The 11,640-nt window shown below is 32.5% G+C and overlaps 3 protein-coding genes across 5 annotated transcripts; all 3 read right to left on the bottom strand.

Moving 5' to 3' along the window:
- Positions 1-203: 203 nt before the first annotated feature.
- Positions 204-4,700, bottom strand: LOC116346345 (S-adenosylmethionine decarboxylase proenzyme). 2 transcript variants are annotated; one of them, XM_031776335.1, is made up of 7 exons: positions 4,186-4,700; positions 3,378-3,464; positions 1,769-2,225; positions 1,610-1,705; positions 1,474-1,500; positions 1,154-1,309; positions 204-1,086 (listed from the first exon to the last, which is right to left on the bottom strand). In XM_031776335.1, exons 1-7 carry the CDS (start codon positions 4,302-4,304, stop codon positions 949-951), a joined length of 1,080 nt encoding a protein of 359 aa, XP_031632195.1. In that variant the 5' UTR covers positions 4,305-4,700; the 3' UTR covers positions 204-948. The 2 variants fall into 2 exon arrangements, with proteins under 2 accessions (XP_031632195.1, XP_031632196.1); XM_031776336.1 differs by lacking the exon at positions 1,474-1,500 and having other exon boundaries at positions 4,186-4,698.
- Positions 4,701-4,854: 154 nt separating this feature from the next.
- Positions 4,855-8,208, bottom strand: LOC116346341 (fatty-acid amide hydrolase 2). 2 transcript variants are annotated; one of them, XM_031776332.1, is made up of 12 exons: positions 8,056-8,208; positions 7,612-7,981; positions 7,444-7,547; positions 7,283-7,364; positions 7,128-7,220; positions 6,886-7,058; positions 6,746-6,799; positions 6,593-6,683; positions 5,501-5,566; positions 5,340-5,431; positions 5,141-5,278; positions 4,855-5,079 (listed from the first exon to the last, which is right to left on the bottom strand). In XM_031776332.1, the coding sequence occupies exons 1-12, from the start codon at positions 8,095-8,097 to the stop codon at positions 4,939-4,941; spliced, it is 1,446 nt and encodes a 481-aa protein (XP_031632192.1). In that variant the 5' UTR covers positions 8,098-8,208; the 3' UTR covers positions 4,855-4,938. The 2 variants fall into 2 exon arrangements, with proteins under 2 accessions (XP_031632192.1, XP_031632191.1); XM_031776331.1 differs by having other exon boundaries at positions 6,404-6,683; positions 8,056-8,204.
- A 130-nt stretch (positions 8,209-8,338) lies between these two features.
- LOC116346311 (peroxisome assembly factor 2) lies at positions 8,339-11,591 on the bottom strand. The gene is made up of 4 exons (XM_031776282.1): positions 10,285-11,591; positions 9,313-10,206; positions 9,117-9,239; positions 8,339-9,043 (listed from the first exon to the last, which is right to left on the bottom strand). Exons 1-4 carry the CDS (start codon positions 11,363-11,365, stop codon positions 8,442-8,444), a joined length of 2,700 nt encoding a protein of 899 aa, XP_031632142.1. The 5' UTR covers positions 11,366-11,591; the 3' UTR covers positions 8,339-8,441.
- Between the last annotated feature and the right edge of the window lie 49 nt (positions 11,592-11,640).

Genomic DNA, 11,640 nt, shown 5'->3' with positions numbered 1-11,640 from the left:
TTTCCAAAAAAATCTCTAAAAATCAATGGAAATAATCTTAAACTCCAAATGAAGTCATTATTTCGTCATTACTTTTTGATAGAGTCAATTTTCATTCCCTTGGCAACACATTGTGGAAACATCTTAAATACTATAAGTTTTTTATGGGTTGTAAGTTATTTTTTTTTTATTTTTTTTATTCATTAATTTAAATCATCAATTGATTATTGAATACACAGTTTTATTCCAAAAGCAATTCTCAAGATTGAATTGAAATATTTAAAATGCCCAAATGGTTTTTTTTAACTCTGCTCACTACCAATCTCTATCCGTTCATAATCTGTTGTATAATCTTTTCCTAAATCCGATTTCTTCGGTTTGTCTATTTATAGTAAATGTTTATGGTCTGAACATGGGAGTTTTTGCTTCAAATCATAAAGTGCCAAACATATCACATATTTATTCATCATTTGAATTTGAAAAGTGTCAATCAAGTGATATTTTGCACTTACTCAACAAGATGCAATGCAAAAAAACAGAAACTATGTCATTAAATTTACGTCGTAAATAAAATTGCTATAATAGAAAGCATTCATTCCATTTGTCTTCTGGTTTTCTTTGTCTAGTGTCTGAATTAGATTGTGTTTAAAAGCAAATGATTTTATGTTTAGATATTAATAGATTGAAATTTGCATAAAATTGCATTCATGAAATTTTGTTGCGCCACCAAGAAAAAAGTATCAGTGGCGAGTATTCATTGATATAGAAATGAAGAAACTGTATGCAATAGAGTAGATTTATCAAAATGTTAATAATAATATCAACATATTCATGTGATGCACTTTCAACCAGTAACTTTCGGAACTGTTCAGCTTTTGAAACAAGAAGTTTTTGATTGATGTGCGAAAAACTCAAATTTTTTGTTATTACAAACGGATAGTGATAGATAAATGAGATTATCAGTAACCCTCAGCTTGGAAATTTGGAATAGTGGGCATAAGTCAAATCGTAGCCTGGAAACCTGCAATATTGTATATCGCGTCGTTTCCACTCACCAATCGCTGTTTTATAGTCTAATTCATGTCCTGCATCAATTGATTTCGATGTCTGATGAAGAAAAGTGATAAAAATTATTAGTACAAAACCAATCACTCATGTTACATTCTTAACTCACCTTACTCACAAAGATGGTGACAAGAAACTTCGATGGTTGAAACAACTTAATAACACGGGAAATCAAATCTCCATAATTTGATGATGCAATATTGCTTTCGAAGCTGACGTATGAAAATTCGGTTTCCGGTGTTATATGTATTGTCATGTACTGACCCTGAAAGAATAATAATAATTAATAATGTCACATTAATCATATCAGAAATTTATAATTAAAATTGTGAAATCCAAAAATGAAAAAATATCCCATGCAATAAATCAAACTAAACATATACTGAACAATAACAATATTTCTAACATTTTCCATGCAACGGGACTTACTTCTTTATATTCTTCATTTCCAGTCAACTAACAAGCATTAAAATTAGTTACTTTTAAGCAATTTTTTCGAATATTGTTTTAAAACTATCTTTGTTTTACTTTCATAAGCAAATTCAATTGATATGTATGCAATTACCTCGTGTTTCGAAATACCGTTCATGGAATAACCACACGGCTCAAATTGATAATCGTCAATTATCATATCCGGAATTAGTTTCTCAATACCAGATCTCTGGAATTTTTATTAAGAGTATATCATTGACTGATCGAGGCAATGGTTATGAAAAGTGCTTACTTGTGTGGCTTCAGAAGCATTTTTGCACTCTTCCTTTGTAAATAATGCCATAACATCTGGATCAAGATCGGTCATTAGAATTTCAATAGTTTGATCAGGTTCAATTGATAGCACGTTCCCAATATTGTTATCATATTGTTGCTGTGCCGCGATTCCTCCCTCGCGGTTGTACGTGTATAAATACCAGCAATCACGGTTAAGCGAACCCAAACAGTATGCATGTCCGTTGTCAAAAAATGAATCCAAGAGGGCAACTTCTTCTTCAAAACTACGATGAGGAGTTACTTGCAAATCGGGACGCTTGAAATTTTTTCGCGAATAAAATAAATAATCAACATTGATGTAGCCGGCAAGTGTCTCAGCCATTTGCAAGAGCGGTTCAATGCATTCCAATGGTGTTGTTGAGCCGCAAGTTTTTAAAATCCAACGACGCCTCGAAACAAACATGCTGCTTTCGCTATAAACGTTAAACCAAAATATTCAACTATTTAAATATATAATCACCGATAAAAATAACATGAAATAAATTTCAATTTCAGCCGTTGTCAATTTTCTAAAATTATTGAAATCTTTGAAAAATCGAGGTGGAAATGTCCTCGATTTTTTTCTGTTCTGCAGTTGTATAATTTTCTTAAAATTGTCTCTGGAGTAAAGATAATGTAAGTAATCAAATAGCATTTTGTATCTTGAGAAAACATCAGACTTAAAAAAATGTGTCTATTGTATGAACGTTGCTATGGTTGTTATAGCAAATATTTTTATTATTGGAATTCCGCCAATGACCGATTCAATAAGAAGCAAACTATTTTGCACTTGAATTAATTTTTCATACACCTGCGATGAAAAAAAAACAAAACAAATGACATTCGAAAAAAGTAATAATCCATAGATTAAATTTTTTTAATTAAATTTCTATAACCTTATCAGTCTATGATCGGAAATCGGTCATAAAATAAATGCCAACAATATAATCTTCATGGGCATAAATGTGGTACACAAATTTGAAGTGGTGATTAGTATAACCTATTAATACGGACATAAAAAATGTAAGACAGAGTGATTAATCTTTGTCACTGGAAAACAACAAAGTTTTCTGAATGGATACAATACTTGTCTAGCTGTGAATTTTTGAAAAGAAAAAGATAAGCGAACTTTCCTCCCGAATCATCCGGTTGCGATGTGCTTACTGATAACACACAAGGCGCGTGCTGATGAATCGAACTTAATCGATTCTGCGCGATAATTATATTTTTTTAAATACTGAAACCAAAGCAGTTTCGTTATCATTCAATACATTTAATTTACGTATTTATTATTGCAAAAATCTTTGTTCCAAAGCAAAGGAAAAACTAGCACTTTGAAAGAAATGCATCTATTTATTGCATTAATTCCAATGATATTGCGGTATTTGATGTCGACGTAAAAAATACTATTGTTATATGATAGGTAAAATATTATACGGTAATAGAAAATCGCGTGAGTCAAAGTATATTATATAAAAAAATACATGAATATACATTAAAACTTTTACATGAATATTCCAATTATATTGTTCTAGAAATATTCATAAAATATGTGAGTTTAAATATTAGAGATTAAAGACACTCACCTCAAAACGTACGCATCGATTTGGTCATTTCGTTTGAAACTTATTATTTCACATCTAACTGATTTCAATAGAGCATCCCACATGGATCTGGAATTGATTGAAAACAGATATTTTAGAGCTTCTCTTATCAAAGCCGGCTGCCAACTTCTAAATTTGTATATTCCTCAAAAATAAATAATGATTTATGCTAATAATTAAATTCCAAAGAGAGTGCAATCATCAAGAGATATAAGTTTTTTTATTCTGACCACTATAAGTTTTAGATTTATCTATAATATGATTGAATTTTCAAACAAATTTCATATATTGAATTGTTTTTTCGGGAAATGTTCCAATCAATTTACATTATATTAATAAATGATTCTATCTGTGTTATAGACACAACAGTCCAATGGACATGTAGAGGTTGCTCTCTGTTTTATACTCTCCTGCAAATTTTCGTACAAAAAAGGGGAGAAATTATGTAATGTCCTCGCAAGGACACGAACATACGTCATCAATACCTTTCGGTTTTTACCGCTGCAAGAAGAAAGTCTTAAGATTGTTTTATTTTCGTTTGTAAAAAAAACTTATTTTGAAAATACACTGTTTGTTAGATGAAAAAAAAAAAAATAAATCTAATATGAGATTTCCTCACTTCTGTTTGCAGAAAAGTCAAATAAAAAAGAGGGGAAATTGCATATGAAAAAATCCCATTGTGCGTGCGACTGCTAGTTAGTAGTTTATGCACTGCTTCTTATTCTTTTTTCTTCTGTTTTTTTTACTTACTCTGAAATGTTCACATATTTGTCTTAAGCAATTTACATACCTCGGAATTTTCCTTAGATCGGCATTTTTGTTCGATGGATTTGGTGTAAACCAAATCTCAAGAAGTTTTTCTACGCCTTCAAAAAACTGGGGATTACTAATAGTTTCATTCTCAGCCATGATTATTGCTTAATGTTATTTTTTTATATTATTCTCCACTATATCATCTGTATCGACTGACGAATCTTTCTATTCTTTTTTGTTGATTAATTTAAAATTATTGAACAAAACCAACGAAAAATGTATTTTTCTCGAAAACAATGCTGTTTGATTCACTTTTATACTATTAATAACGCAAAGGTTACAAATCTTCAAAATCAACAAATTTTTAGCTAAATTTATGTTTACGAAGAACTGTCTTACTAAGTGTTTACCGCGAGAGAGGAAACCAAAGAGCAGAACAATATTTTTTTGAAACTGTTGCTACTTTGACGTTTCAAAATTGACTGATACAATACACATAACTTTGTAACAATATCTAGACTATTTAGATCTCATACACATACGTACACATTATACGGTACGGCAGTAATCCAATTTGAAAATATTGCAAATACATTGATAAAGTTATCCTGACAAAAACGTGCGCGCACTTGACAATTCAAAATACGATGTTTTCGATGTTTTATTCGTATGACAGTTATTTAAGGGGAAAATGACAACAAACTGATAGATGTAATTAGACAATTTAATAATCCAACACCACAATTACAACATTTTCCGTCGAAAGTGTTTTTTTTTAAATTCAATATGGTCAAAGTTTAAACGGAGGTTTCCATCCTCCGAAAGCTAACTCAAGTTCCTCAGCAACAGCCAAGCAATGTCTGTCACGATTTCTACTCGCAACAACTTGTACGCCTAATGGCAATCCCTTTGAATCCAATCCGAGCGGTACCTGAATTAAATCAAGTAAAACCATAATTCTAAAAGAAACAACATATGATATATTTATTTACCTGTGTTGCTGGAACGTGCAGTACATTAAATATAGACCAGTAACTGAAGTCACATACGTTGAAAAGAAGGGCGTAATGAAATGGTGCTGTCCGTGTCATATTATGATACAATAAGATTCCATCATCTCCCAAAATATTCTGAAAAAGAATGGATTTAATTTGGTACAAAATGAAAAAAATAAAAATAAATAAACAATACCGTTAGTTCTTCATCACATTTCCTTGTGATTTCTTTGATCTTGTCTGCTTTTTCCTTTGGTAATATCTCATCAATCAACGAATAAATTGCCCCTGGGGAAGAATCAGAAAAAATGGAAAATAATGCAAATGTAACCATAATAATAATAAACAAAATAATACCCATTGTCAAGTCGCTTTGGAATGTTAATTTTTTGATAAGTTCTATCATTGGATTCAGTCTAGTACCTAAGGGGAGAATCACAAAAGAAAAGAATAAAATTTAAAATAATCGATAAGTAATCGGAGAATAATCGAAAAATAATCGGAAACATATAATGAAAAAATTGCAAAGCAATAGCCACAACAACAATAATGTCCAGCAATTGCTTTAAATTGAGATTTGGTAGTTGTAATCAAAATGAAAATTTATGCGCAGCAATTTTAGTTCTTACACTGGCAATGGTTCGTCACGATGTGAATTGTTGCCGGCTTGTTGGTTTGAAATGTCACAGTCAAATACACTCTCACACCAACACATTCAAATCGGTTTGTCGTTGACAGTGGCCGATATTGAACAGCGAATTCGTTAGCTACTATGCAAAATATGACAATTGTTACCCCAATGTGATTTCTTGTTGCTGTTGATACAGTTTTCGTTTATCCGTTTGCATCGCCATGTTGTCGTTGTTGTGACGTTGTTCCGATGCAATGCTATTGTGTGTACAACATTGATTCTTTGTGTGTTGTTCTCTCCACTGCTACTACCAAATCTCAATTTTTCGTCAGCAATCTGTTATATGCTGTTGTGACTTTTGTTTCTTTTGTATGTTTTCTCTTACATTCTAATGGTTCCCCAATCATCTATCATTCACTTACTCACTCATCCACACACACACTCTCTCTCTCTCTTTTTATTTCAAATAGATTCAATTTCTATCACCTTCATTTGACAATCTCATACGTAATACATATATTACAATTAATGTGTGAATGACGATAATCGAAACTAATCGAAAAATAATCGTAAAACAATCAATAATAATTAATAAGTAATTTTTAAGTGATTTGCCCCCAGTCTAGTACCATTTCCTAAAAGGAGATTGAAATCAGATGGTTCCTGAGTCATCCAAAATCGCCACAATTTTGTGGCTCTATCGGTTCCATGTAATTTTATTTCAGTTGGCTTTGTATCCGCAATATTTTCAAAATGTTTAACTACATTTGTCATAGTCAATTGTAGTTCATTCGAAACTGGTTTGCATTTAAGCTCACCGCTTTCACGAATATAGTAGTATTTCAATTTGCGCACATCGACTTTGTCATTCAATTTTAGCAAACATTCTTTTTTTGGATCTGCCATAATCTGAAAATGCAGTATAAGTATGAAAATTGGTATGAATAATATATGCCAACATTTTCTCTTACCTTCAACAATGGCAAAAGATCTTTGGCATATCGACTCATCGGACCTGCGACCACCTATAGATAGATAGATGATAAATTCGCTAGTTAATCAATTATTATAGACAACCCATTTAATTGTGATAAATTCTTATAAGTCGAACCATTGTCGAAGGTTCCTTCCCCGTTCGGAACGTGCAGCCTCGTGTATTAATAGCTCCAACTGTAGGCTTATGTCCAAATATACCGCAATAGAAGGCGGGCATACGTATGCTGCCTCCAATGTCTGTTCCAATGCCAAATGTCGAAGCACATGATGAAATTAATGCTCCCTCCCCTATTTATTTTTTTTTTAAAATTTGATCTTTTAATATGTCATGCTTTTTTAGAAAAAAAATGAGCTTACCTCCACTGGATCCACCAACCGTTCTTCTGACATCATATGGATTATTTGTTGCACCGATTAAATTATTTCTAGTTTCTTGCCATTTATTGACCTCTATAAATTTTAATATGATGATTACTTCAATTCATATTTGCTTACATTAAGTACTTAAGTACCAGGGATGTTGGTGGTAGCCAAAATTAAACCTCCTGCATTTTTTACTAGAGCAATACATTCGGCATCTTCCTTGGAAGTTACCTGGATGGAGGTGAATCACATAAAAAAGAATGGAAATAATTGAAAAATTATCGAAATAATGGATAAAAATGAGAGTTACATTTTTTCGTGCGAGCAATCCCAGAGTGTGTAGGCGTCCACTCACACTTGTACTATCCTTTGTGGTGAAAGGAACACCAAGAAATGGTTTTGCAGCAAACTCATCTAAAAATACAATTTTATACCAATGAAATGAAAATCGTTCATTTACATACACAAAAATAGTCACCTTCGGATATTTGATTATTTGCAATGCGCTCATCAATTTTCTTTGCTTCTTCTATTGCGTCTTCAAATGGTCCATCCACTATTGCATTTAAGACATCATTGACTTCTTTCATACGATTTATGGTGGCCTCGACCAATTGTGTTGATGTGACTTTTCTGTTTCTTATTAATGCAGCCAATTCAATTGCACTTTTAGCCAGAAAACTATTTTCGCTATTTAACGGCGGACATGTTTTCTTTTCTCCAAAATAAAATTCCAGTATAATGTCTGTTATTTTATCTTTGATTATCAGAACCATTGATATGATATAATATAACAATTTCCATGAAAAATCGCGAAACAAACTGGATAGTTTGTTTGTATGTTTTTTCTATCAAAATAATAAAAAAAATACTAGTTAAACTTTCACCTGCAAATTCAAGGTAGCAAACCTTTATAACAAACCTTTTCTGTTCTTATGACGACTTTGGACTTTTCCACACACATTTTTGAATCGTTATTCTTCCGGATATCAACTAGTTATGGTTGTAATTTTAGCACATACTTTTTGGCAAAACCAAGGTTTTGAAGAACTAGACTTACAACTAAATTTGAATAATGACAATAGCAAATTTAACACAAATTCGATGATAAACATACGTCATCAATACATATATAAGATAATAAAGTTGCATGTATGAGAATAAAATTTAAAAGTTCAATGTTGGAACGAATGAAAAATGGAGAATGGTTTAAAAATATTTATTAATTTTTCACCCACTTGTGACAGCTGTCAATAGACCATTTGAAAAAATTGTGCATAAAAAACCGTTTTGAAATGCATATATAACTTATTTAGTGTGAGTGTATTTGAGACCCATAAAATATTCCATATCTTTTTTGCTGATCGATGGTACAAACTTGGATATTGCTTTATGAAAATCATCTAAACCGACATGTACATCATCAGCAGTTAATGTAATATTCTTCTCATCTTCAACGGTTTTATATGCTGTTATGCATCGTCTGACGGCATTCAACCAAGCATTCGAGCAAATTGAATAGATATCAGCGCCCGTCATGTCCTGTTTTAAAAGTTCAGCTATTGAATTTATTGTCAATCCATCTTTAAGTTTGAATTTTTGCATTTGAGACGATAGCACAGCTGCTTTATCTTCTCTTGTTATGTATGGCCCAACATACAAAAGTTTATCAAAGCGACCAGGTCGCAATAATGCTGGATCAATCAAATCGGGTCGATTAGTTGCTGCCAAAATGAATAATTGTTTTTGGTCATTATTTCCCATCATATCATCCATTTCTGCAAGTAATTGACTGACAACTCGATCCATGACTCCACCACTATCGCCGGCAGCCCCACGATTCGGTGCCAGACTATCCAATTCATCTAGGAAGATGACACAAGGCGCTGCCGATCGCGCTCTCATAAATACTAGAATTTGATAATGATAGCGATACAACCAATTAAGTTTTAAATGAACATAAATGTTTTAAAACAATTATACCTTCTCTGACGTTTTGTTCACTCTGGCCAACATACATATTAAGCAATTCGGGACCTTGCACAGAAAGAAAGCTCAAACTACATTCGGTTGCCACTGCTTTTGCGACCAGAGTTTTTCCCGTACCTGCATTAAGTTGATTTATTCAAGTAAAAGTATAATTAACAAAAGGAAGCAACATATCATATATTCTTTTTACCTGGTGGCCCAAATAATAGCACTCCGGAGCGTCTCAAATTTTTCCCCATCAAATGTCCATGTTTCAAGGGGAGGCCGATACTACTTTGTATTTCTTCTTTGAGTTTACTTAAGCCTCCGATATCTGACCAAAGTACTCGTGGTACTTTTGGTGCACCCAAACTGTCCGAAAATTCATTTTGCATTATGTTCAGCATTTTTTCAAACTGTTCGGCTTGTAAACATTTATCTTTTTGAAAAAGACTGTATGGCTTACGACAGGTAAGAAGGTTCTCCGTACTATTGTCGAATAATAATTTCAAATCAGCAAAATGAAATCCCTGTGTTTTCTCAGAAATTGATTCTAAAAGTTCATTATCTGCGTCGCAACACCGATTTCGAGATAAATGATATTTTGCTGCCTGCATAGTTCGACCATTCCATAGTGGTATATTAACATTGTCTTTAGCATTGAAAATTTCTTGCATAATAATTTCTCTGTGAAATAGCCATTGTAAATGATTCAATCGTTCAAACTTTGTTGGGACTTCTATTGATATAGTTTCCAAAAAGTGGCTTTGTATTATAGGTTTTGCAATCGTGCCATTTGCAATAGCAATCAAAATTACGGGATATAATCGGTCCTTGTTGAACAATCTTCGCAGTTCTGAAGTAAAAATCGTAAATGATCTTATATCTTCACGACCATCGCTATCAACTCCAAACAATTCAAAATTGTTCAAAGTAAAGATGATTGGTTCACAAACGCTTGCTTTGGCTATAGCCAGTTTCAATTTTGCTTCAGTCTGAGCTGGGATTGAATTTATAATTTCTGCACAATCAACGCTATATTCTTGAAATCCCATACTGCGTGCTAGGACACTGACCAGTCTCTTTTTGCCGGATCCCCTATCACCTTATATGAAAATGAAGAGATTAAAGTGAAATATTGATAATAAATATAATGATGTAGGTTTTAGCTTGTAGGTTGTACCTTGTAAGAGGAAAGTTGGAAAAATACGACTTTTAAAAATAGATTTAATCGATGTGTCCGATATCTGACTTGAAGATGAAGGGCTGCTAGTATTCGATGACGATGTAGAAAAGCTTGTTCCAACGAATGGTAGAATGCAAGATTTAAGGTAGTTATAATAACGCATCAAACCCCACGGACAAGCACTAACAAAACTATAATCATCCAGATATTGTCTGGGAATCGGATAATTTATGCTCGTCGATTGGTGTAAGGTCGTTGCTCCCTTCGCAACGACGGCAAAATTTTCAAATTGACATTCACTAGATTCCAAATGAATACATCGAAAATAGACTTTTTTCAATGGCATAAAAATGTGAAAATATTGCGAATACAATGCTGTTCCAACTTGTTGTTCGTCGAGTGAAATTTCGTATGTATGGTTGCGATAAAGAACTCGTGGTGTTGAGAAGAAATTTGAAATTATTTCATCAGTGATATCCAAAGGAATTTCATATGGATTCTTGATGAGAAATACGGTTGCACGACTTGCCAATTTCGGTAGACTTTGTTTATCATTCATGTATTGTAAATTAACTAATAGTGGCTGTGAATCACGAATTTTATTCTTCAGGCACCAATGATGGTATAAATTCTCACTAACGAAAATGCAGTTTTTTTGACATTTTTCAACAGCAACGACTGGAACCAAAACCGATGAATTCGGTTTTGCTAAAATTGTTTCTACAATATCTGGTGATAGTTTCGTGCGGCGATCTGATACATTTTCGATACTTCCAAATACAACATTCAACCAATTTTGTTTAGCATGCAAATCATATTTATCGAATGTTTCATCAGATACAAAACAAAAATGATCGCTTAAAAATGGCTCACTTCTTTTCGTTAGAGTGGCATAATATTTATTCGGTAATGCAATAACTCGGAACTTTGGATTTTTCTTCAATGCCACCAATTTATTGTAAGTCTGAATTAACAAAAAAGACGGAAAGAAATAGCAGGGATATGCTGGGTACAAAAGTTTTGATATATAAGCCAGAGTTTGATAGAACCGTTTCGTATTGTTTGTTTTAATTGCCATGTTAAGGGCCAATTACTTTTTTTCAAATAAGTAAAATTTTATTCTCACAATTTTTTCTTTCACTAGTTTACATGAAATTTTAGACTGAATGACTCGATTCTATTTATATATATATGACAGCCGTCAATGAAAATTCACATCTACGTAAAAATGAATGGAACGTAATAAAGAAAATTCACAACATTGATCTATTTTTAAAGCAAACGATTAATAAAAATCCAAATCTTTTAAGTGTGCTATGATGTTCACACAAAGCGAGCTATGAAATTGAATGG

The sequence above is a fragment of the Contarinia nasturtii genome, unplaced genomic scaffold (assembly GCF_009176525.2).
Source record: "Contarinia nasturtii isolate CC-2019 unplaced genomic scaffold, AAFC_CNas_1.1 Cnas_scaffold_1500, whole genome shotgun sequence".
Lineage (NCBI taxonomy): Eukaryota > Metazoa > Arthropoda > Insecta > Diptera > Cecidomyiidae > Contarinia > Contarinia nasturtii.
Note: the sequence above shows the minus strand (reverse complement) of the source record. Positions and strands in the feature narration are given on the sequence as shown.

Excerpts from the sequence above, each read along its gene's own strand:
- LOC116346345 (XM_031776335.1), bottom strand. The coding sequence starts at position 4,304 with ATGGCTGAGAATGAAACTATTAGTAATCCCCAGTTTTTTGAAGGCGTA. Across the intron at positions 2,226-3,377 it reads ATCGATGCGTACGTTTTGAG|CGAAAGCAGCATGTTTGTTT; the intron begins GTGAGTGTCTTT and ends TAACGTTTATAG. Across the intron at positions 1,706-1,768 it reads ATGCTTCTGAAGCCACACAA|AGATCTGGTATTGAGAAACT; the intron begins GTAAGCACTTTT and ends TAAAAATTCCAG.
- LOC116346341 (XM_031776331.1), bottom strand. The coding sequence starts at position 8,097 with ATGTGTGTGGAAAAGTCCAAAGTCGTCATAAGAACAGAAAAG. Across the intron at positions 6,684-6,745 it reads ATCTTTTGCCATTGTTGAAG|ATTATGGCAGATCCAAAAAA; the intron begins GTAAGAGAAAAT and ends CTGCATTTTCAG. Across the intron at positions 5,080-5,140 it reads TGCACGTTCCAGCAACACAG|GTACCGCTCGGATTGGATTC; the intron begins GTAAATAAATAT and ends GATTTAATTCAG.
- LOC116346311 (XM_031776282.1), bottom strand. The coding sequence starts at position 11,365 with ATGGCAATTAAAACAAACAATACGAAACGGTTCTATCAAACTCTGGCT. Across the intron at positions 10,207-10,284 it reads TCCAACTTTCCTCTTACAAG|GTGATAGGGGATCCGGCAAA; the intron begins GTACAACCTACA and ends TTTTCATATAAG. Across the intron at positions 9,240-9,312 it reads GCTATTATTTGGGCCACCAG|GTACGGGAAAAACTCTGGTC; the intron begins GTAAAAAGAATA and ends AACTTAATGCAG.